This window comes from Eptatretus burgeri, chromosome 7, assembly GCF_056783735.1.
Source record: "Eptatretus burgeri isolate ZD-2024b chromosome 7, Ebu_testis_v1, whole genome shotgun sequence".
Taxonomy (NCBI): Eukaryota; Metazoa; Chordata; class Myxini; order Myxiniformes; family Myxinidae; genus Eptatretus; species Eptatretus burgeri.
The window spans coordinates 79,468,381-79,492,555 of record NC_140967.1 but is presented as its reverse complement, the minus strand read 5'-3'; the positions used below and the strand labels follow the sequence as shown (position 1 = coordinate 79,492,555).

At 40.0% G+C, this 24,175-nt stretch overlaps 1 protein-coding gene across 2 annotated transcripts in view; it reads left to right on the top strand.

The window, feature by feature from the left end:
• LOC147023612 (matrix-remodeling-associated protein 5-like) overlaps nt 1–24,175 on the top strand; it is a 77,280-nt gene that overhangs the window by 1,105 nt on the left and 52,000 nt on the right. The window contains exons 1-4 of one of the 2 annotated variants that reach the window (XM_085889172.1): nt 5,595–5,657; nt 8,352–8,569; nt 9,007–9,136; nt 9,245–9,635. In XM_085889172.1, the coding sequence (XP_085745298.1) occupies nt 8,370–8,569; nt 9,007–9,136; nt 9,245–9,635 (721 nt within the window). In that variant the 5' untranslated portion in view covers nt 5,595–5,657; nt 8,352–8,369. Of the gene's footprint in view, nt 1–5,594; nt 5,658–8,351; nt 8,570–9,006; nt 9,137–9,244; nt 9,636–24,175 lie in introns of those variants that run through there. The other variant, XM_085889171.1, reaches the window with a different exon arrangement.

Below are 24,175 nucleotides of genomic sequence, written 5' to 3'. Positions count from 1 at the left end.
TAGAAACACAGCGAAAGGTTTGATCGTGTGTTTGGCTGTCTAGTTCGACGTGACTGCAAAATTAATGTGCAAATGGTAAAAGTCTCTTGTTTACCTGATCTAGTTGCTGTGCAGTTCGGGAGGTATATGACGTGGGGAAGTACGAGGTGAAAGATTATACTCGTTGAGGTGTAGGGTTGGAGGGTGAAAACATCTCAAATGTCTCTTTGAAACCCCAAATCAAATCCATCATGATGAGCCATACACACTCAATCTGAACACTTTAATAACCAGAACTGTCGTTTACAAGATTGTACTCAATATGTCCACTATGAATCCTTGGCTTTGTCCTGCACTAAGATCATATTGATTACCAAGGGAAATATGGCGACAATTTAGCCCCTCCCCCCCCCACACCCTTCCATTGTGTGGTCCATGCATGCCCACCTCTTTCTCCGCTTCTCTCATCTCCTCCTAACACCTTTCACCTTCTATCACCATCTCTCCCCCATTCTCCTCCTTTCTTTTCTCTCTCCTCTTCCCCTCATTTTTTCTCTCAATTTTATTCCAACAATTTATCCTCCCCATCCTTCTTGTCTGCAAAAGTGTGCATTATTTATGTGTTAAAGGTAATAAACTAGTTATGTTGAAAGGGTTAATGGCACAAAATACGAACAGTTTTTTCAAGGCAGTGCTCTGAAACATCTAAAACAAAAGCGAGAATTGCTTTATAATGCATGTCACCTTCAGATATCTTCCAAGTCCAAAAAGAGCATAACTCTGTGAAAAATTGATGAAATGCTGTGAAACTCGAACTTATTTTGTAACTTATGATAATAAAACCATGTACCGAGTTTCATTTGCATATGTTAAAGGGTATGGGAAAAACCAGAGGGAAAAACGTCCGGAGGGACAGACGGACAGACAGACAGATGGAGAACAAACCCATTATCCCCTCTGGTGAAACTGTAAGGGGACTAATAAGCAAATTAATTTGTTTTGCCAATATGTTTGTGATGATAATTAAATGGAAAAAATCGGTTATTGCCTCATTCCTATTCAACTATTTATTGTGCACCGCTCCTTCCCAATTCCATATCCAGGCGATGCATGGTGCCATCGCCAGGCGCCGAAGGAGGGGAGTATTCAGTTTTCACTCCGTTTTCTTTCTTGTTAGCGTGAGACTCCCCATTGTTTGTCTGGGCGATATCTCAGCCATCCTTTGAGCGAGGAAGCTGAAATTTGGAGAGAAAAGTGAAAATGTGCTTTGGCAAAAACGCTATTTTTTTATTTTTTAATCAATGAATTTTATTATTTAATTATTATCGATTTATCAATTCCCTATTTATTTTGTTTCTCATCTGGGCAATATCTCAGACACCTTTTGAGCGAGGAAGCTGATATTTGGACACGACAGTGAACAAGTGATTTGGTGACAAATGGTATTTTTGATTTATTGAATAATTATTCATTTTTCGATTATTCAATTTTCAAAAAGTTACAAATTCGGATAAAACGGTGGTGGTTTAGGTATGGTATAAAAAATTAATTATGTTACGATTGTTCTTTATTTATTTACTATAATCTCACAAATAATCAATTATTGTATTAATTCCTTATTTATTTTCTTTCTTACCTGGGCAATATCTCAGGCACCTTTTGAGCTCAAAGATAATATTTGGACATGAAAGTGAACAAGTGATTTGGCTGTCAAGGGAATTTCTGATTTATTGATTAATCAATTCATGGATTAATTATTCATTTTTCAATGAATTAATTTTCAAAAAGTTACAGATTCAAATGAAACAGTGGTGGTTTTAGCATACTCTCAGCCAATTGATTAAGAAATTAATTATATTATGATTATTATTTATTTATTTTAATTATGAAATTGATCAGTTAATTATCAATTATTGTACACCACTCCCTCCCAATTCTGTCTCCATGTGCTGCACGGTGAGCAAGTATCATTTGTACACATTCACCTCAGAAGCTTGGTGTTGACTCAGTGGTTAGGGTGGCGGCTTGGGATCCTAGGGTCCTGAGTTCAAGCCCCGTCAGCCACTGAATTAATTGATACACCAGGGGGTTGACTCAGCCTGTCATCCTTCCGAGGTCAGCAAAATGAGTACCAGTTCCAGTGTGTGTACTGGTAGAGGGGCACTGCATCAGCGACACAGTCGCACTTTCTGAAATGATAGCCACACCAGCAGCTAAGCTGCCATATGACCACCACTGACCACCACCACCTAAGAAGTTCACCACTCCCTCCAACTTCTGTCTTTGTGTGCTGCCAGGTGTCATCACCAGGCACCGAAGTTGCCCTGGCAATGTCGCATGCTGGAGGATTTGTTATTTATTTATTTGGCATGGAGGTGGTGTACTTTGAATGTACCTGTTCTTGTCGAGTTATCTCATTCTGTAAAGTTTTGTCTGACTTCTGATGACATCCATGTTCGGATTTCTCCAAACATCCCAATCCTGCACCGCTTCACCAAACATTGGCAGAGAAAGGTTGGTTGTAGCCTTTATCCCATCCATCCAGTGATCCATCATGTGGAAGGTCTGCCTCATCCTCCTCCCTCAATCATACCTGGCATGGTTGATAGACTTTCTTTTTCTGCACGCATGATGTGTCCAAAGTTTGACATTTTCTTTTTTGACATCTGGTTTAATTTCTCTTTTTCTGACATTTTCTTTTTTGACATCTGGTCCAAAGTTTGACAACTGGTTTAATTTCTCCAAGTGCTGATTTATTTGATCTTCTTGCAGTCCATGGAATTTTTAACATCAGTCTCCAACATCACATTTCAAAACTGTTAATCTTCTTCCTTTCTTTTTCACTGTCCATGACTCACATCCATACATTGCAAGTGGAAATTCCAGAACATTCACCATCCCCTTGGTTTGTATTGTCAAATTTTTGTCTTTCCAGATCTTTGTCAATCCTGACATTGCTGTTCTCCTCAATGCTAATCATCTATTAATTTCTCATCCACATTCTCCACTCACTTTAATCTTCGAACCCAGGAAGATTAAACTTTCCCCTACATACACATGATCTTCTCTCACCGGGCGTAATGGCGTGCGCCTGTAATCCGGCTACTCGGAGGCTTGGGTTGGAGGATCGCTTGAGGATGGGAGCTCTGCGCTGGGCCGTGCTATGAGAGGATGTAGGGCAGCCCGGAATCATGGCGAAACCCAATCCTTATCCCTGTGTTGTAAGAGGCGACCACGGTTGCGTCAGGAACGGCATCCGGCGTAAAACCTATGCCAAATCAGGATGTGAATCATAACGGATGATCCGCTCTGGCGACCCCTAATGGGAGCAGCCGAAAGACGAACAACAACACATGATCTTCTCTCATTCTGAACATGTCCTCCTATGGTTGCGGGTAGAATCATTGGCTGCGGGTGCGGCTGTGCCTCTGATGCAATGCCCCTATTCCCAGTGCACTGGTACTCATTTTGCCAACCTCAGGATGACAGGCTGAGTAAACCCCACCTGGTGTTAATTCAACAGCTGACAGGGGCTCAAACTCAGAATTCCAAGATCCCAAGCCAGCCACCCGAACCGCTAAGCCAAAACTAGGCTTCTGAATATGTCGATCTTCTCAGTTGACAAGATTTTTTTTTTCGGTTTAAATAAAGACCAGCTTTTCTCGCTTTCCTTCTTCACTGTTTGCAGCAGTTTCATCAGCTCCTCTTTACTTTCTGCCAACAGAGTGGTATCATCAGCATACCTTAAATTGCTCATACATCTTCATCCAATCATGACTCCAGCCTCCATGTCATCCAAGTTTGATTTCTTCATGATGTACTCACTATACAGATTGAACAGTTAATGGGAGAGAATGCACTCCTGTCGAACCCCTTTTCCACTTCCAAATCATTCCGTCTCTGTTCTTTGTCCTTCCTGTAACCTGTACCTTCTTGTTTAGTGTGCAGACTTCTCATCAGATCTATCAGGTGGTCCGGCATCCTTATTTCTCTTAACATAATCCACATCAATTCATGATTAACACAATTAAAAGCTTTGTTATCGATTCCCTTGTTTTTTTCTCCATGACCCACCTCATATTTGTGATTTGATCTCAGTACCTCTTCCTCTTTTGAAATCTGCCTGTTCAATGGGAATTTCTCGCTTGATGAAGTCTTCTTTTCTGTGTTGAATGTTCTTTAGTAATATCTTGCTCGCATGTGAAATCAAGACAATAGTTCAATTGTTTGAATATTTTCTTGCATTTTCTTTCTTTGGTAATGGTATGTAGACCAACTCCTTCCACATTTTAGGCCATACAATCCTGCTCCAGATCTGTGTACAGATAGTTGTTAATATTTTGTTCGTCTCCTCTCCAACTACCTTAATGAGTTCTGTTAAATTTCATCGACACCTGCTGCTTTTCCATTTGCCAGCTCTTTCTTGGCTCTACATACCTCACATTCTATCATTATTGCTTCTTACTCATCTTCTCTTTCTTTTATGGTAGCCATCATATTGCTCTCTCGTTTGTTTAGAGTTTCGGTATAGTCCTTCCATCTTCCTTTCACCTGTGTTTCTTTTGTCAGATACTTTTGAGGATTTTTTACTTTTGAGGATCCCAATCCTGGACCTAAACTTTATTGTGATCGCTCTGATCTTTATAAAATGAACTGATCTCTTGTTTTTCCCACTCTGTTTTGAGTTTCTGTTTCTATGCAAGCCTCTGCAATATTTATCTGTCTTTCTTAGCTTGTCATTGGAAGTCGACATTTAGCCCCTTAATATCTGCTCTTTAAGCACCTTTGGTTTTCATCTGTCTTCTTCTCTGCAATATTTATTGCCTCTGACAACCATTTAGCTTTCTTCTTTCTGATTGCTTTTGGGATATTGTTTTTGGCCTCTTCTTTTGAAATGTTTTCAACCTCTTGCCACAATTCATCTGGTGGCATTCTGTCAACGAAGTTGAGCTTGACAAAACGTTTTTTTTTTTGTTTTTTTTTTTTACTGTTATTGCATATTATTTAGATATGTTTTCAAGGTTGTATCTGGTCAGAGTTTTTGATTTTTTTTCACCTTTCTCAGTTTGACTCATCATTTTGCCACAAGGAGTTCACGATATGTCCTACAGTCTGCGCTTGGCAGAGTATTGGCAGATTGCACAGCACTTCTCCATCTTCTATCGATTCGAATGTAGTCAATCTCATTTTTATATTGCTTATCAGATGAAGTCCATGTGTACAGTCTGGGCTTGGCTTGTTTGAAAGAGAAAGAGCTCGTTCTTGACACAGATCTCCAGCATTCATTCTCCTGGCTCATTTTGGATAACCAGTCCATGTTTTCCTGCAATCCCTGGTGCTCCTGCTTCTCCCTTTTTTGCATTTCAGTCTCCCATAATAATGAAAGAATCTCCTTTAGGCACCTGTTCTATCAGCTCCTGCAACTCTCTATGAAACTTCTCCACATTTTCTTCATCTGCTGCAGAATTTGGAGCATATATGGTGGTGAATGATGGTGGTGTTCACTCGATGTCCATTCAACCTCAATAATATTTTACCTATTATTGACTGGGTTGTATCCCAGTACTGACCCTGCCATCTAATTATTGCAAATCACTGCCACTCCATTTATTTTACAGGTTTAATGACCAGAAAAGATCGTTGTAATCATCAGTTTGAAACGCCCCAAACCAGTCCATGTAAGTTCACTTGTCTCCAAAATTTCATTCGTTGTCCTCTCCATTTCTCTCTTTGTAACATCAAACTTTCCCTGATTCATTGACCTTACATTCCATGTTCCAACTTTGTGAATGTTTGAGAAGCTTAGAGTTTGACTTTTAGTTCTGGTGACCTCAGTGACTGGATTTCCTTGTGGGTTTAATCTAGTCCCATCATAACGGCCAATCCGACTCATCAAAACACTTTGCTCTTCCACAACTATTTATATCCTGATAAAATGAAAATATAAGGTGTGTTCAAAGTATCTTCAACCCTCTTTGCTCACAGGAATTTTTTCAAGTGTTTGGTCAGCTCTTTATAATAGACCAAAGAGGATAGATAAAGGGAGAGCTGTTGACTTGTCAAATCATGTGTGTAATTATTTTGATTTAAATCCAAAAATGATGCTGTCAAAGGTAACACATGAAAGTGATTTTTTTTCACCCGCATTGTCTGTTGGGCATCAGATGTGGGCAGTGTTTTATGGCTCTGGTTTCACGACTTTCATCCCCTTTTGACATCTCATCACATCTGATTAAACATATGACAAGATGAAACCGACTTAGAATTTCCTCCATGCTTTTCATTGTGATATGAATTTATTGTTTATTTCTTTTTCCTCTTTTTGTAAACTTGGACCCATGTTTTTTTATCACTGGAATTATCCAAAGGGTGCTTTAAACATCCCACACCAGAAGCAAAACGTTTTTTTTTTTCTCTCTCATGGAGAAATTAGGTTAAGTGCCAATTTGATGGAGGTGTTCTGAGAGCTGAATAGTAAATGGCTCATGCTTAACCACTTCTGAGGATCTAATGGGAACCATAATGCAGGTAAAGGGCTTTCATTGTTTAAAGTTTTGTTTTGAACTTTAGCAGCAGGTCTAATAATTGACAGTGTGCTCACGTGTCACAAAACCTGCAGGCAATTGGAATTTTTTTTTTTTTTAAGAAACCAGTGTGATGTAGTTAAGATGCATTGTGTAGTGACACTCACACGGTCTGCTTTACAGTTCTATGGTGATGAGCAAACTCTTATGGAAACGCCCTGCCCAATAATCACCCTCCCCTCTTCTTCTCCACCCCAACCCCCTCCTCCTTCTCTCCTCTCTAAGTTCTGCTCTACACTCCAATCATCAAGGTGGCTACTCACCACCATTTCATGTTGTCTCCCCTTTTCTTCCCGAACTAACAATTTATATGTGCATCCAAACTCCTGTCAATAGGATATTCTTCATCTTTGTTATTTAGTTCTCTACGAGCCTCAAACTGGAAACAAACAAGATAAATGTTTGCAGGTTAAAAAACAAATTAGTCCATGCTAATTGAGCTCCTGACAAATTTTAATGAAGCCCTACATCCCTGTCTACCAACAGAATGAATGAGGGATTCACACTTTTTATAGAGAGGTCAAGGCATATGGAAAAGCAGCTGGTACATGTATGAACAAGATTACCGGATAGTTCATAGAACATGATGCCCCATGCAGTGTTTCTTCAATTCTAATAAAATTATGATTTTAACGATCGTTAAAAAAATGCAGAAGTTTAGGGCGATTGAAGTAGTTCAGAAGCAGTCCCAAACACCTCCCTTATACACCACCCCCATCAAACCTTTATTTAAACGCAAGTACTGCAAAACTGGAGGTTATTGGAAGTATTAGGAAGGTGATTTGTGTTCTATAGTGTTCAGGTATATGATTAAATTTAAATTTAAATAAAATAAAAATTGCAAAAGTTGAATAAATAAATAAATTCCAGAATTTACTGCCATTTTGCGGTCTTTTACTCCACCTTATTTTTTGAGGTTGTAGAAACAAAAGCATTTATTTGGAAGTTTACTGCCACTGATGCACCATCTTTTACAGAATCTTATTTAAGAAGTTACATTACTTCTTCCTGCCTGTTGTTTGTGTCCTTTATGACATCCTAAAAAACAGTAAGTTTCCTGTTTGGAACGATTTTCAATTTTGTTTGACTGCCAGGCAGACAGACGATAAATAATTATCACTCCTCTGTACCTGCTCGATCAGGACGAATTCAGAGACAACATACGGTAAAACGAAAGAGTTGACTTTCTATTCATGTTCTGATTACCACACTTTTTTACCGTGATTACCCCGCCAATTGCTTAACCACGCTTTTCGCTTCACATGTGAAATGGAGAACAGCTGAGTAGGTGTACTAAAAACAGGACAAAGGAGTATGGGCAGCCAAAGCATCGACAATTAAGATTGGCAATGAAAAGCAATGCAATCGAAATATATTGTGAGAATAACCAGCAAAAGTAGAGGAGATTGTCAATGTGGACATAGAAAACAGCATTTGAAGGTAATTGATTATAGTCTGGTTAGATTGAAAGGAAGAGCAAGTCAAAACAGACTAGGTGAGAGTTCATAGAACTTGTACCATCTCAAGTACCATAGACAAGAGACTTAAGATCTGATGGTTTTGTGCAAATAGACCTTCATACACTTTGAGTCTTTTAAAATGAAAAGTTTGACTTTGTGCAGATACAAAGTAGATGATGTTTTAAAATGCAAATGCTCAGCCCAGTTGTTCAAGACAGCAGACTAAAGGTTTGCAAAATTATATGTGTATACTGTATACTGACAGAATAGAAAACTAAAAGGAAACCCTGACCAAAACATCTACCCACCCTGTCCCACCGATCCACAGAGGTGACTTGGTTTAGATATGGCTGGCCGTTGGCCTGGCTGTTCTTTGGCTTCCTTTCTGGTGTTACTGCTGACCACTGTACTAATGGTCACACCTGGAATGGACTCCTGCCCAAAAACCTGCACGTGTCCCACCCCATCTGATGTCCACTGTACATTCCGCTCCCTACCCACCATCCCAAGAGGCTTGTCTTCCCTCACGAGGAGGATTAACATGGGGTATGAGTGTGACGTGGGACATACAAGATGAAAGAAGAAACCCAGTAGAAAAGGAATGAGAGATTAATGTATTTGTCCAAGTGTTTGTGTTCCAGTTGATTAATGTATTTGTTGCCTTTTTACTGTACCTCCATTTATTTGTGAACCCTGGTAACTTTGAATTTGTGTTGTGTTTATAATGTGTTTTATACTTGTTTATTTGTCTTTCAAACCCTTCCTTGAAACCTGACTGACATTAATGAAAACTTCAAATAAAGTGTGCTGTGGGCATGAATGATCTGGCCGAATGATGGCTCAAAAGGTTGTGCTAAGTGTGTGCTGCTAATATCTTCCGTATGCTTCAAAATAACATTCTGCTCACCAGATGTGAACCCTCTGCTTTAAATTCTTGGCAGTAATGTTTCTAATAAACTAACAGATCCATTTCATCATTGCAGGTACAACAAGATTTGGAAACTAATGAAGGGTTCTTTTGAAATGCTCTTGAACCTCGAGGTTCTGTTGCTGCACAGTAATAACATATATAACCTACCTGGCAAGGTTTTCAAGCAGTTGTCATCCCTGCAGGTACATACGTGGCTGTGGTAAAGAAATGCGAAATCTGTTTCATTCGTTGACTTTTCAGGATGAAATTGGTTTGGTAATATATTTCATACAATTATTTTATTTCAACAGTTTTTGAAGTTGAGCTATAACAAGGTGAAGGTGATAAACCGGGAGACCTTCTACGGCCTAAAGAGCATCCTTCGTTTACATCTTGATAACAATAGGATTGAGTTCATCCACCCAGATGCTTTCCATGGCATCGTGAACCTACGACTGCTCAATCTAGAAGGAAACCGTCTTCGATACTTGCATCCGAACACCTTTGTGACCTTCTGGATTCTGGATCACATTCGCCTTTCCACCATAAAGCATCTTTACCTGTCAGAGAACGAATTGCATCAACTGAACCCAAACCTGCTGTCTTGCATGGATGCTCTTGAGTACCTGTACCTACAGGGCAATCCATGGGCATGCGACTGTGATCTCACATGGATATTGGACTGGGATAAAAAACATCACGGTAATTATATCCATCTCTTTCTTTTGTATGTATTTAACATCTATTTTTTAATGTCATTTTTGAAATGTAGTAATTCCTATGGCATGTACTTATCTCATCACTGTTTCTACTCATTTATTTCGCAGACATTATTGCATATTCAAACAAGAGTTCGAACTGCTTTGTAATGCATGTCCCCTACTGGTCCCAATGAATGTTTGGGAAATAAAAAATTGTTTGCGTTTAACGCACGCTTGAGCCGATACGGGAACAAAAATGAAGAAGAAGAAGGATCTCGAACCCACTGTGATTGGGTCTATTCGGCAAAATCAAAGGAAAAGCAATTTTCATTTACTGATATATTTTGTAGATTATATAGCAATAAAGACAACTCGGATAACAAACCAGAGATATAAAAAATAAATAGTTTGCTTTAATGCAAGCTCAAGCCGAAACCGGAACCAAAATGAAGAAGAAGAAACTCTCTACCCACCATGTTTTGTTTGTTTCTAGTTTTTGCACCCGTGTCCGATATTAGAAATCACACCCGTTTCTGAAGGAAGTGGTGCAGTTTGGCATTTTTACTATGAAATAAGCAAAGCCGAGCAACGAACAAAACAAATTAGAATTACCCCATAGAACCCTTTAGAATCACCATTTGGAACCCTTTAGAATTACCCAGAAGAATTACCCTTCACAATAACCCTTTAGAATAATCCTTTACAATTACCCTTTACAATAACCCTTCAGAATAACCCTTTAGAATCACCCTTCAGAACACTGCAGAATTACCCTTTGGAACCCTTCAGAACTAACTATAATTACACTTTATTACTCTTTAGAATTAAACATGTTGAGGTAGAAAGGTTCTTCATCTTCATTTTTGATGGACAGATGGATGAAAGGATGGAAATGACCAAATATTGAAGCGGCTTCACCACTTAAAAATAACCCGATGTACATCCATGGAGCAAAAACATGCATTCAGTTTAAGTGCATATATAATACATTGTGGTTATATACATGGGATCATTCCAATTGCACTGGGCCATGGACTAACACCCATGCCTAAGGCCAGAGGCCTACTGATTTGTCCTGCTTCATGCAATGTCAGGTCAGGTCAGGTATGGGAGCAGGCGCCTGAGCAGCCCGTCGCTGCGTCCACTTTCCGCCGGTACTCCAGGGGCCTCCGTCTGGCCATCCCCCAGGCAGATGCCTGGCCCATCTCCAACTCCTTGAGATGCTGATCAACCTGCTGCAACCACGAGGCATGTGATTGTCACATTGGTCTCCTCCACTCACGAGACTCCCTCGCTGAGAGAATCTGGTGAGCAGGATCAGCATCAGGAAAACGAGCCACACGTAAATATAGCCGCAGCTGACTCTCACGGACTATGCAGGTAACAAATCTCATTTGAGTCTCTCTCAACAACCACTCATTGGACACAAAGTCTGACCAGCGATAGCCAAGGATTCTCCGAAGAGACCTGGCACCAAAGGAATGAAGTCTCCATCTCAGATCCTTGGTCAGAATCCAAGTCTCACATCCCTAGAGCAAGACTGGAAGCACCAAGGATCTGAAGACTCAGACTTTCGTCCTCCTGCACAGGTACCGGCAGCACCACACCCCATTATCCAGTGAATCCATGACTCCCCAGGCTCGACCCAGACGTCTGTTGACCTCTGACTCACAGCCAGCAGAGACATGAATATCACTGCCGAAGTAAGTTAATCTCTCCACGACCTCAACATCCTCACCACAAACAGGCACAGACAGGACAGCAGCATCCAAGATGTCATTGAAAGCCTGGATCTTAGTTTTGACCCAGGAAACCCATAACCCCAGTGGCTCCAACTCCTCATTCAGCACCTCGAGGGCCCCCAAAAGGATATCCACAGTCTCTGCAAAGATGACTGCATCATCTGAGAAATCAAGGTCAGAGATCTTGACATTCCCAAACGATGCACCGCAACTTTATCTCTCCTACATCCTCCCCATAACCCAGTCCATACAAGTGCTGAAAAGTGTGGGGGCCAGTACACACCCCTGACGAACTCCAGTAGCAACTGGAAATAAGTCAGAGATGGTACCACCACACCTCACAGCACTCTCACCACTAGAGTTGAGTTCAGACATCAGATCGATCAGTTTTGGTGGCACCCCACGAAGACCAAGAATCCTCTAGAGGGCATCCTGATTCACTGAATCAAATGCTTTAGAGAGATCAACATAGGCTGCAAGCAGCCCCTACCGAAACTCTCATCTGCATTCGGTGAGGACCTGAAGAGCAAGGATACGGTCAATCGTTGACCTCTTTGGTGTAAAGCCTGACTTCTCTGGACGCTGGTGCTCAAGCAGATGGTGGCGAATCCTATCAAGAATTATCCGAGCAAAGACCTTGCCCGGCGACTGAGAGCAGCGTCACCCCTCGGTAGTTGTTGCAGTCTTGGCGATCACCCTTCCCTTTCCAGAGAGAGACAACAAGGCCCCTCTTCCAGTCAGTTGGGATGATGCCTGTGTTCCAGGCAGAGCACAGAACTGCATGCAACGACACGAGTGCAGCATTTCCACCAGCCTTGAGAAGTTCAGCATGGATGCCGCAGATCCCTGGAGCTTTACCCTATTTCAACCGGTTCACTGCAGCCTGTGTTTCCACAAGCGGAGGTGGACCACAGTTGATTGGAGGGTCAGCAACAGGGATTGTAACATCCCTGATGTCCAACTCGACAGCTGGTGGATCAGCCTGGTACAACCGCTCAAAGTAACCGGCCCAGGGGCCTTCACTTCAGACTCCTCTGTCAAGAGCCTACCACCCTCTGCTCTCACTGCAGTACACCGAGGGATGGGCTTGGGTGAACACAATGCACTAATTCCCCTGTAAGCAGGTCGAGAATCACTTGACCACAGGTGATGCTCTACCCCCTCACAGATTCCTCGCACATAGGCCTCCTTGTCCACCCTTATAGTGTAGTGGCCAGGCTGAAAAGGGCTCTAATTTAGGCGATACCCCTACCGGAGGTGTAACAAGCTGAACCCGGTCTCATTTGAACCGTATGGATGTCTAGTTTTTGAAAACTGAGGTTGTAGTTGTTGAAATTCTGCACAACATGGTGAATTAACCCCTTAAGTGTGGGAACATAAGAGAAAATGGCCATTTTCAATTATTCTTTATTTACTTCAATAAGCATAAAATGCATGTAGAATGGTTGAATATTTCAGGGTATTTCTATGTATTGGACATGTTTTAAGACATTTCAGGGGGTTTTAGGCTTCCTCGGGGGTTAAGGACCCACAAAATACCGCCAATTTTGGCAGTTTTTGTGCAATTTTAGCAAAAACTTGTACGTTTTCTCTTATTAAATGCCCAATACTGTATATGTTTTAAAAGTGCGAAATTTGATTAGTTTCATCAGGCAGGGTGTCTCATTAAAGAATATGTCAGTTAAACTATGATAGAATGTTCACAACCAGGTAAATTAACCCTTTCTCTGATATGTGCGCGGTTTGAGTGAAAATTCTCATTTTTCTAAAATCGGCATCTTTTTTGCAAAAATGAACTGTTATCATGGAAAACTATGGAAAATATCAGGGTTACTATTAGAAATTTATATTATGCAAGGTATTTCATGGACTTTTTTGCTGCCAAGGGGTAAAAGACCCCCAGAATACCTCCAAATCGGCATTCTTTTACTAATTATATGCCACAATTGCCTATTTTTCCGCATGATATTGTCATTACATGTTATAACAGTCCCAAGTCTGATTTGATGAACCAGTCAGATTGACTCATGAATGAAATTGCAGTTGAACCCAGATAAAAAGATTCACACCTTTGAGAAAATCTGTTCAATAAGTTTATATTGTTGCACAGTGAAACCCACTCATGAATCTTTCAATAATGATCACATCTAAAATCAGCTGGCCACTCATCTAAATATCGAAAATGGTGTCTATCTCTGTTGCATTTTCATTTTCCTGTTGTACGACATTGCTGTGATTGTTGCAGTCAGTGCAGCTACATATGTCAATACACTCTAGTCCTGCAAGGACACAAGGGCACATCCTCCCGTTTTCACAGTTTTTGCCAGTGCAGTAGAGGTGTGTTAAGTCTCGAACCTCAGCTGGAGCGGGATCTTGAGTATACATAGTCTGAGTAATTCCACCACCTTCACAAGCGGACCAGCCATGACCAACTGGTGATATCAACGGTGGGTTAGCAACATGGCTGTCACACCAAATCTTGGTGTGATACTTGGCCCATAGGATGTGCTGCTTGAATGCATCCTCGGTTGGGGGAAGCATAGATGCTGGCTTGTCTGTGGTCGTGGCCAAATGGAAACGTAGATCATTCAGTGAATCCAAGTCTTTGCCTTTTTTGCCATACATCAGAAGCACAAATTTCCGTGACAATGAAACACAAGTGTCTGTATCAGCCTCATGAAATCCTTTCATATCTGACAATGCTTGTGCATTCTTGATCAGTGTAGAATAAGCTGTTCGCTTCCCAATTCTGTTGAAAGAACATGTGGTGTCACACCCAGCGATAGCGTGTATTGCAGGGAGACACTCACAAACAGTCGGTCCGAACTGAGTAACTATCTCATGAACTGGAATGTATCTCTCCTTTCCAGAATGCCCAGCGTACATGTATACCTTGTCAGTCAGCTGTTTTCTACTAGAATAGTAGATCAACAGTACTAGGACATCCGTGTCATCACAGCGAACAATGACCCTTGAATGGTCACGTGAGAGACTGATGGCATGGAGGATTATCCTAGTATCCACTTCCTCCTGTGTACTCTGAAGAGAGTCAATGGATGAGACTCCGAGTGGTTGTACTTCTTTCACCAGCTTGCCATCACTGAAACCACCGGCCAGAATAATTGATTTCTCGTTTGGTAATTGTTCGTAATTGTCCAATATATGTTGAGAGATGAAGTTTGCTAGGCTGGACTTGTTACGTCTACTTTTCAGAAACTGGCGGTAGTTTGGAACCTGTCTGCCTCCTTGAATCTGGTATGTTAGTACCATGTTGTTGGCACCCCTCCGCTGCCTTTCGGATGATTTGATTGATGTTTCGACATCATGGCGATCAAAGATGACTGCAATGCTACTGATATCATATGAAGGATTCCTGAAAAGTCGTAATATTCGTTTCTGAACTATTGTAGCTAAATCTTGGAATGTTGTCAAGTGATTTTCATCCAAACTCTGAATCATAGCCATCCCATCAATTATATTATGTATGCAGATGATGTGGGTTCAGGTATTGCCCAGATTTGTGGCAGCTCTGCTAGAACGTCCGCACAATTTTCCTCAAGCTTCTTGGTAAGGTCAGCTTTTGCAGTTTTCCTCATCGACCCATCTTCATGGAAGAGTGCTGGTGGCACGGCGGCCAGTTCGAAACAAAGTATCTTCCTCAAATCGACATTACGACTCTGTGAGACAGCCACTAGCCACCTGAACGACACCTCAGTTTCAATGATCAGCTTCCGGTCCTTGTCATTGGTGAGTGCCTTCTTCATATCTGAAAATGTCATCACATTTTCTTTCTTCAAGGGGTCCCAGAAACTCTTCGAATGTTCGGTCCCAATTCTTTCTTTGACGAAGTCCTCATAGGCTGCTTTAACTTTTTCTGGAATACACTTCAGAGTATTCTCAACTTCTTGAGACGCCATTTGACTGGTGGTGATGTTTAGAAGCGATTCTGGTACCTCATCCAGATTAAATGGATTTTGACACTGGCTGACAATGTATTTTTTCATGTTGTTCAGATCGTTTTTGTCCTTGTTCATGCATGCATTTCCAAGCTCCTCATTTGCTTTTGAACCAGATTGGCAAAGGTCTTTGAAAGACTCCGAGTATTCCCCAGTGATATGTCGTGTCATCAGCCAGCGCAGAAGTGCCCCTTTATGAAGGGTGAAGCCGATGATGCCTCCTCGACTCTTCGCTTCTTGATTTATAGTTTGTTCCAGGGCTTGGTCAGTTGGCACACAATTCAATGTTCTATGTGGGGATCTTCGCACAACAAATCCACCTTGCATCATGTGTTCAGACATTCTTGGCTGAGTTTGTTCCAACTGCTTCATCTCTGCAATATACGCTGGAGTGTAGCGAGCATAGTTGATGCATCCTGCAGCACATAGTTTCATTAATCCTCTGATCTTGTACTATGAGAACAACTTTGGTTTTCTTTTTAAGATCCTACCTGTTCAATAGGCCTAATTTGACCAATACAATGAGTGATGATCCTCTTCTTGAGGTCAGTGTCTTGAAGTTGAGAAGAAGATTTGACATGCTTGAGCCATGCATGACAGAGGCACAGGTGTCATCATGCCAAAAACAAAAGATCAGCAGCAGCAATGCCACCTATGGCGTCTTGGTTTAACTAATAATATCATCATGGGAGAAAATTCCAACTGTCATTATCATTATTAATTGTATTTATTTACAGTACATATGCTACATGTGGGGGTATTTTGGGTTCCTTTTAATCCCCTGCTCATGACAAACTGCACAGAATATCTCAAAACATAAGAAATGCCTTCGAAAATTACAATGTAATGAGTTTGGCCCGAAATCGTTAAAAAAAAATGCCAAATTAGTGGTATTCCGGAGGGTCTTTTACCCCTTGGCAGCATAAAAGTCCATGAAATACCTTGCATAATATCAATTTCTCATAGTAACCCTGATATTTTCCATAGTTTTCCATAACAGTTTATTTTTGCATAAAAGATGCTGATTTTAGAAAAATGAGTTTTCAATCGAACCACGCACATGTCAGAGAAAGGGTTAATTTATCTGGTTGTGAACATTCTATCATAGTTTAACTGACATATTCTTTAATGAGACACCCTGCCTGATGAAAATAATCAAATTTGGCACTTTTAAAACATAATTTTATATCGGGCATTTAATAAGAGAAAACGTACAAGTTTTTGCTAAAATTGTGCAAAAACTGCCAAAATTGGCGGTATTTTGTGGGTCCTTAACCCGCTCAGGAGCAAAAAAACCCCTGAATTATCTTAAAGCGTGTCCAATGCATAGAAATACCCTGAAATAATCAACCATTCTGCATGTATTTTATGCTTATTGAAGTAAATAATGAATTATTGAAAATGGCCATTTTTTATTTTGTTCCTGCACTCAAGGGGTTAATTCACCATGTTGTGCAGAATTTCAACAACTACAACCTCAGTTTTCGAAAACTAGGCATCAATACGGTTCAAATGAGATTGGTTTCAGCTTGTTATACCACCAGTAGGGGTCGACTCATTTTTCTCGGCCACTACACTATTAGCGCACGTACAGTTTTACACCTCAGCTCCCTGAACAGCTCAGCTCTGCCATTCAGCCTGGCCCTGCGATTCTGGTCAATGGTATCCAGTCCCCTGGATATGCTGGATATCCCCTGACCCTTCCTGCAATGGCAGCACATTATTTTATTGGGGTGGAGTCAGGGTCCTTGTCCAGCCAATGGGTGTAAAGCAGTGGGGTGGAGTCAGGGAAGCTAAACACTATTGTATAATATGTGATATTTTCTAAGTCTAAAAAGGACATAACTGTGAAAAATTGATGAAATGCCCTGAAACTTGAAATTTTTCTGTAGCTTGTCATAATAAAGCCATGTACCAAGTTTTAGTTGAATATGTTATCGGTTATGGGGGGAAAAACCAGACTTGTGTTGTGTTGTCACTGAAATACTCCCTCAAACTTTTGTGAAATCGTACCAAACTCTGGATAGACTCTGTAAGGAGACCGAAATCTGGATAGGCGGCACCATTTGATGTTGAACTGATGTTGACCATATCATCTTTGTCTGTTTGACAGAATTTCTGGGATGAGGCCTTCAGATTGGAGGTGACGCTTTAGTGTAGGACTATGTCCAATGGAGATTGGAGGAGTGCTCATCACACTCCACATGTTTAAACATACACATATATATATATATATATATATATATATATATATATATATATATATATATATATATATATATATATATATATATATCCAGGTTAATTTCCAGCAATGTGGTTCGTGAATACGGCAACAATATGTATTGAAACAAACATGTTATAAATGTTTGTTAAAACTAGGGTGTCTGAAACCTCAGGTCAGACTACATATGTTAATATTGTTACTGGCCGGGGGTCAGCCGCCAACCGACCGCTCTGAATGGAGCCACAAGTTGAATCGGCCCGACCGATCACCCGGAATATAGATCGCCGCCCGGATAACTCCGAGCGACGGGTCCTTGTACAAGAACCGAAATACGCCAATCGGCAGATCACGTGGGGTAGAGTCGATTGCCAATGTTCAATTTACCGAAATACCCATGTGATCCAACGACCGGGGTATTCCACCCTCGACGGAACTCGTACGGAACAAACCGCCAAGGCGAGCTTGTCCGTGCGCGATTCCGAGCGGCGTAATCGCCGAGAACCGTCGGTCCAAATGTCCCCCTATTACGGCAAACCAACGGCTTTCCAACTCCCAACACACGAAATGTTCAGTCAATGAGGGAATGGACGCAACGAGCAGGTTTACATTCACTGAGGGACATTTATTACAATGAAACACGTATGCAATTCAATAAGGCAAAACACGTATGCAATTATACAAGCAACAAAAGCACGACAAAAGAACTAGAACCGTCTAGTTATTATGTACAGTCATTTACACTAAACAGCAGTTCCTACTTATTAGACGGGCTCACGGACACACGTACGCGCGCGCGCACACACACACACACACACACACACACACACACACACACACACACACACACACACACACACACACACACACACACACACACACACACACACACACGAAACAGTGGCTGAGGCCTTTAATCACGAGATCCAGCTCGGAGGACAGGTGAGCTGAAACTCAGAGCTTGACTCGAACCTTTCCACCTCGTGTGGTCTTCAACTTGTCCGGACCCGGGCTCCAGCGAGAGCGAGCTGGATCCAATCGCCGCGTTCCTTCCCGAGCTCCCGCGAATCCTCCCGCGCTTCTCAACACGTGCCGATGAGAGGAGGTGCCGATGAGAGGAGGCGCCGATCCTTCCTGTCGATCGTCGCTTCCCCGAGGATCCAACTCCAAGAAGAGGCCGATGCGTCGCACCAAGCCGGGAAACAAAATGGAGAACGAAAAGCTCCACAAACCAAGAAGAAGAGGAAGAAGAGGAAGAAGCTTCCACTCGCAGCTCAAGCTGAACAACTGGCTCAAGTTCCTTCCAAAACAAAGCAGCAGCCGAAGCTCACTGAGCCAGCCGAAGCAAAAAGCTTCCGAAGGCCTCAAGCCAAGCAGGACCCGATGGCCTGCTGAACGACTGCTCTCTCTGAAGCAAAAAAGCTTACTTCTCCCACGGCACTCAGCACACGAACTCTGCACACGGGACTCAGAACGAGACTCTTCACGAACTCTGCCACGGGACTCCCACGAACTCTTTACACGGGACTTTCACGAACTCAGCCCTACCATGGGACTCCCACGAACTCAGCCCACGAACTCAGCCCTACCACGGGACTCCCACACGGACAAAGAAAAGATGTCCTCTTTATCCTTTGCACCCCTCCCCCGCACCCAGCGTGACTCATGCCCTCGTGATCCATCCCCCGCTCAACCACGGGTCTGAGGGAGTCGTTGACGTCACCGCAGGGTTCTTCTTCCTCTTCGCAGAAGAGGGGGAGGGACGTCTCCATTGTTCGCTCCCTAACTATTAAATCGATCCGCAGCGCATCGAATCGATTTCAAAACATTTAAACAATGGAAGGTGAGCTATCTAGGAAACATGCACTTATCGACATAGCTGACTAAGGGAACCTGTATGTGTGCAATTGAATTCCAAATTCGTAACAATATGCAATACATTAAATCTACAATGGAATGCTCACCATTGTGCACAATATGCAAACGATAAATGTTTATGACTTCCTACCACTGTAAAATCATCCATCAGCATTACAAACCCACAGACACTTCCCATTCATACTACCATGAAAGCAAAACACACCAGTTCCCTTGTTGGGCGATTGTGCCTGTGCAAGGTCATGTGACATACCGTTGTCTTCAGTCACATGACCCTCCGTGAGCAGCAGTGAGGCTGCATTGGCCGACTTTTGTTTGCAGATATTTTAGGTTATGGACATTTGCAACACTTTTGTCTTTTTTTTTTCCTGGCATCTTGGCTTTGAGCTACATCAGGATACAAAATTTCAGCTTTCTTGCCCACCGAAAAAGTAATACACATTTATATGAGGCAGTGAGGCAGTTTATATATATATGGGTATATATATATATTTATATATATATAGTTTATATATATTTATATATATATAGACCCTGGGCTTCAGCTCATCCAAGCTGTCCCTCCAAGCTGAAGCCGCATTAAAGGCATCAGCCACCATTTCTTGGGTGTGTGTGTGTGCGTATGTGTGTCTGTGGGCCCGTCAGTAGGGTGAATATACTGATTCTGGCTCACTTTTCCCCATGTAAATGAATGGGGGATTTTCAGCGATTCATTCTTTTTTTCCCCTAAAAAGTAAACCCCCTTTTTATCCCAAGGTATATTTATTTGTCTCCCCTTTTAACCTTTAACTTTTTTTCAAATAACCAATGCAATAAGATAAAGATTTGTTCAAGTTGTAAAGTAGTAATGTGATTTGTTAAAGGTGATTCGAAAGAAATATCTGAAACATGTAAGCCGAGGGACACTCTTTTTCAAATAACCAATGCATATTGTTTAGCTCACCCATTGAACCGATAAAGATTTGTTCATTCTCAAATTCCTTCAATAGTTTAATTTTCTTTGCACAATAATCCCCATCTAAAATATTTAAAAACAAAACATTTGAATCTCTATATTTATTTTAGATACCCCTTTTGTGCCATGATGAAATGATAAACTTCTCTTAATGCTCTTGTTTGACCACCTCCTGAGCCACATATCATTTTGAGATTATAGTAAATTCTTTTTTCATTGTTCAATTGATAACCATCAAAGTTTTCAGTCATTCAAGGATATTTATTTTTTTTTCTTTCCATCCTCTAACTTACTAGTTTTTAAATTGATTCGCTTATTTGTTTTATTTACCTTTGTTTTATTTATTTTTTCAATAAGACTTATTTGATATTTTTTACATTCATTATGCTTTCCATTTATATACCAAGACTGAGATTTTCTCCACTGTTTAGTTTGATTAATACTTGGTTTTACCATTTATATATTGTGAAAAAACGCGGCGGTAGCCCTTAAAAAACTCTAACCCATCTTCCCATCGTTAAAACACAAACTATTCTAGACGCTCTACATACAATATCCATATGGAACACAATCTATTCCATTATCTAAAATAAATCTCTTATCATCAAAGGCTCCTAATGCCTTTTTATTTACTTCTTCACGATATATCTTATGTTTATAACTTCTTCTTGTATTCATTTTCCAATATTCTCCTTTCTTATTCATCAAACAATTACAATAATTTCTAAAAGTTATTGATTTCTTTATTACATATTTCTTTATTCCCTTTAACCTCTTATCAATCTGATCACCATATTTATAAGCATATGCGTTTGCTCTCAATCCAACAAACTCACTCATTACTTTTCCACCCAACTCATCCTTAAACTTACCAATAACCTTTTCATTCTTTTTGGAAAATAACTCGCTCTTCTTACTCAAATTACTTGTATTTATTTTGGAAAAAAGATGTTAAAACTTTTGAAACCCTGATCCAAGTATTCGAATTATTTTCTGTCGTTCTTGGGGAGACAACTGAGTTTTGCCTTTCTTAATTTCTTTTATTGCTTGAAATTTATGAGATTCCTTTTGGGCATCTTTTATACTCTTTATAGCACCTGCTACATTTCCCACAGCAGAAGCAGTTGAACCAATTAGGTCTTTATGTTTAAGAATAGTTGAACCAATACCCATCAGAGTATCAATTATCCCATTTCCTCCAAATTGATGTCCAACACCCCTTTGTCTCTGCGGTTTATAGTATCCTCTACCAAGATACATACCTTCACCCTTGTAGTATGGGGAAAGGAACATCCCATCCCCTGTAATTATTTTATATTTTCCCAACTCGTGTTTCCTCACAATAACCATCGTATTTATTTATTGGAAAAGTTCACGTAGGTGAATTCTGATGGATATAACTTCTCCATAAAAAGAAATCATACGATTATCTTGGTCGGTTATCATAAAATTTACTCTGTGTATGGTTTTTCCTGACACAGGGAGATAAACCAAATTTTTGGGTTCCATATTGAATTTATAACCAATTGGGGTTGAGTATGCACTGAATGAAAATATTGTATTTGTTTTTATTTCATCATTATAAGCACCATCAATCAAATCACAGTGAATTAACACCGAATTTATTCCTGAGGATATTTGAATGACATTATCACTGTAAAATGTCTCATTAGTTTCAATCTTTTTTGAGGAGAAACCCAATAACTCTCTAAATGAATTATCAATTGTGAAATCAACCTTGTAGTTATTTTTAAGTTTAATCGTTGATTTTGAAGTATGTTTTTGAATGTCTATAACAATATTTTTTGGTTCATCACCCTGTTCTTTCATAAGACGAGCAATTTCGGAAGATATTTGAGAAATCTTGTATGCTCCGGGTGAGACTGTTATCGTTTTGTATCCACTTCCCGCATTATAACTAAACTTGTCATTTTTCTTGGTTATATTAAATAAGGTATTATAAGTTTCCATGGACAATAAAGATGCCTCATATTCTTTTGTTGTGTCAAGTTGTAGTGGGTATGGGAATGAAGATGTGTGGTCGCTTGTTGTGAAATTGAAACTAAGGATTGTGCTTCTCATCTTATTTAATATGAGATAAAATGTCTTTATATTGATATTTATTAATTATTTTCATGTTCATCAACTGGTCTAAAATGGCTGATGCTTCATTAAAACAATTGTTATTTCCAGCCTTCTTCCTGCCTAACAACAATAACAGTCTATTAACTAATTGTGATGGGTCATTTGGAAGAAAACTAACACCTGAACCAAGGATACTTAAAGCCCGAATAATGTGTTTCTCCTTCTCATTCTTCCTACTTTTACCAGAAAGAATAACCTGATAATCAACAGAGTTCAGCAGATCAATGTATACTTTATCATCATTATTTTTCATATCCAATGGTTTTCTATATACTTTGATTCATCCCTCACAGTTGAACCTTGTCTTCCATCTTTTGTGAGAAGAAACATTAATCTTGGAGTTAGTTTGACAGGAGGTTGAGCAGAACTCAAGAACCTCAATTCATCAATAAATATCAATACCTTTTCTTGAACAAGATGAAATATTGCTGGTTGTTCTGTTGGAATGACTCCTGCTTTGGTTTTTGAATCCACTGAATTTTCATTGTTTTGAAGAGCATTCACAATATAATCAGGGTTTGGATTAATCTCTTCCAGTTGTTGAAATAAACCTTCATCATCATATTCTAATTCTCCGAAATGCTCTTATTCTTCCTCCGTCATTTGATCAAAATCTTTTAACATTTGAAGTTTTTTAGGAGTATATTCTACTGTGGGAACTGTGGAAACATCTTTCATTTTTTTCTTGGGAAGTTTTTAAAAGTGGTTTCAAAAATTTCTCGTTTTCTTTCAAATGCTTCTTCGCCCGTTAGTTTCTGTCTGCGTTTCTTCTTTATGTCTTCCTGTTGTTTTACAACTTTTGAAACCAACTCTTGATGTTCCTTAAATCTTCTTGCTCTTTCTTTCGCATCCATTTATTTATTTGAAAATATCATTTAATGAATTGTAAAGATCAACAGGGAAATTTTCCTTTTCTTCATCATCCAAGTAGATGTGTTCAAAGAAATCCTTTTATTTAAATATTTCATCAAATTCTTTGTTAACATTAATACGAGTTGTAATTTCTTCTTCTCTAATACTTGCATCTCTGCTTTTCATACGTTTGCGTTGAGTTTCTTCATCAACATCAAAACCGAATGATAAAATCTCCACTCCGCTCAGATGTTTAATAATTTGTCTCGTTCCTTCTGGATTAGTTTCTAATATCCCAAGACCACCAGATTTTAGTTTCCTTTACTCACTCTTACAATGTGAATATTTTGTTGTTCCAAGAGAAACCTCCTCAAATATTTGACCTTCATTCCTCAATCGCATATGTTCCGACACTGAAATATAGTGATAATCTTCACCTTTTACTTCTCCAGGTCTTCTTGCTCTCGTTGTTGTTGATACAATGCGTATCACGGGGTGTTTTTTTAGAAAATTTACAATATTCTCATTTGGACTACACAAGAACCTTGATTTATGAAAGTTTTTTTTTCCAAAAGCAGATTTACCCACAAGATTTATAATAATAGTTGTCATTTATATATGTAATTGTTTATAAAACAAAAAATATATCCCTGAATCTTGTTTCACAACAATATATTTATATTTTTCAGTCGTGTGCTTCATATAATCCACAAATTCCTTTTTACTACATAATTTAGAACAATTATCTCTCCAAAAATTATTGATATCTATTGAATTTAACTTGAATAA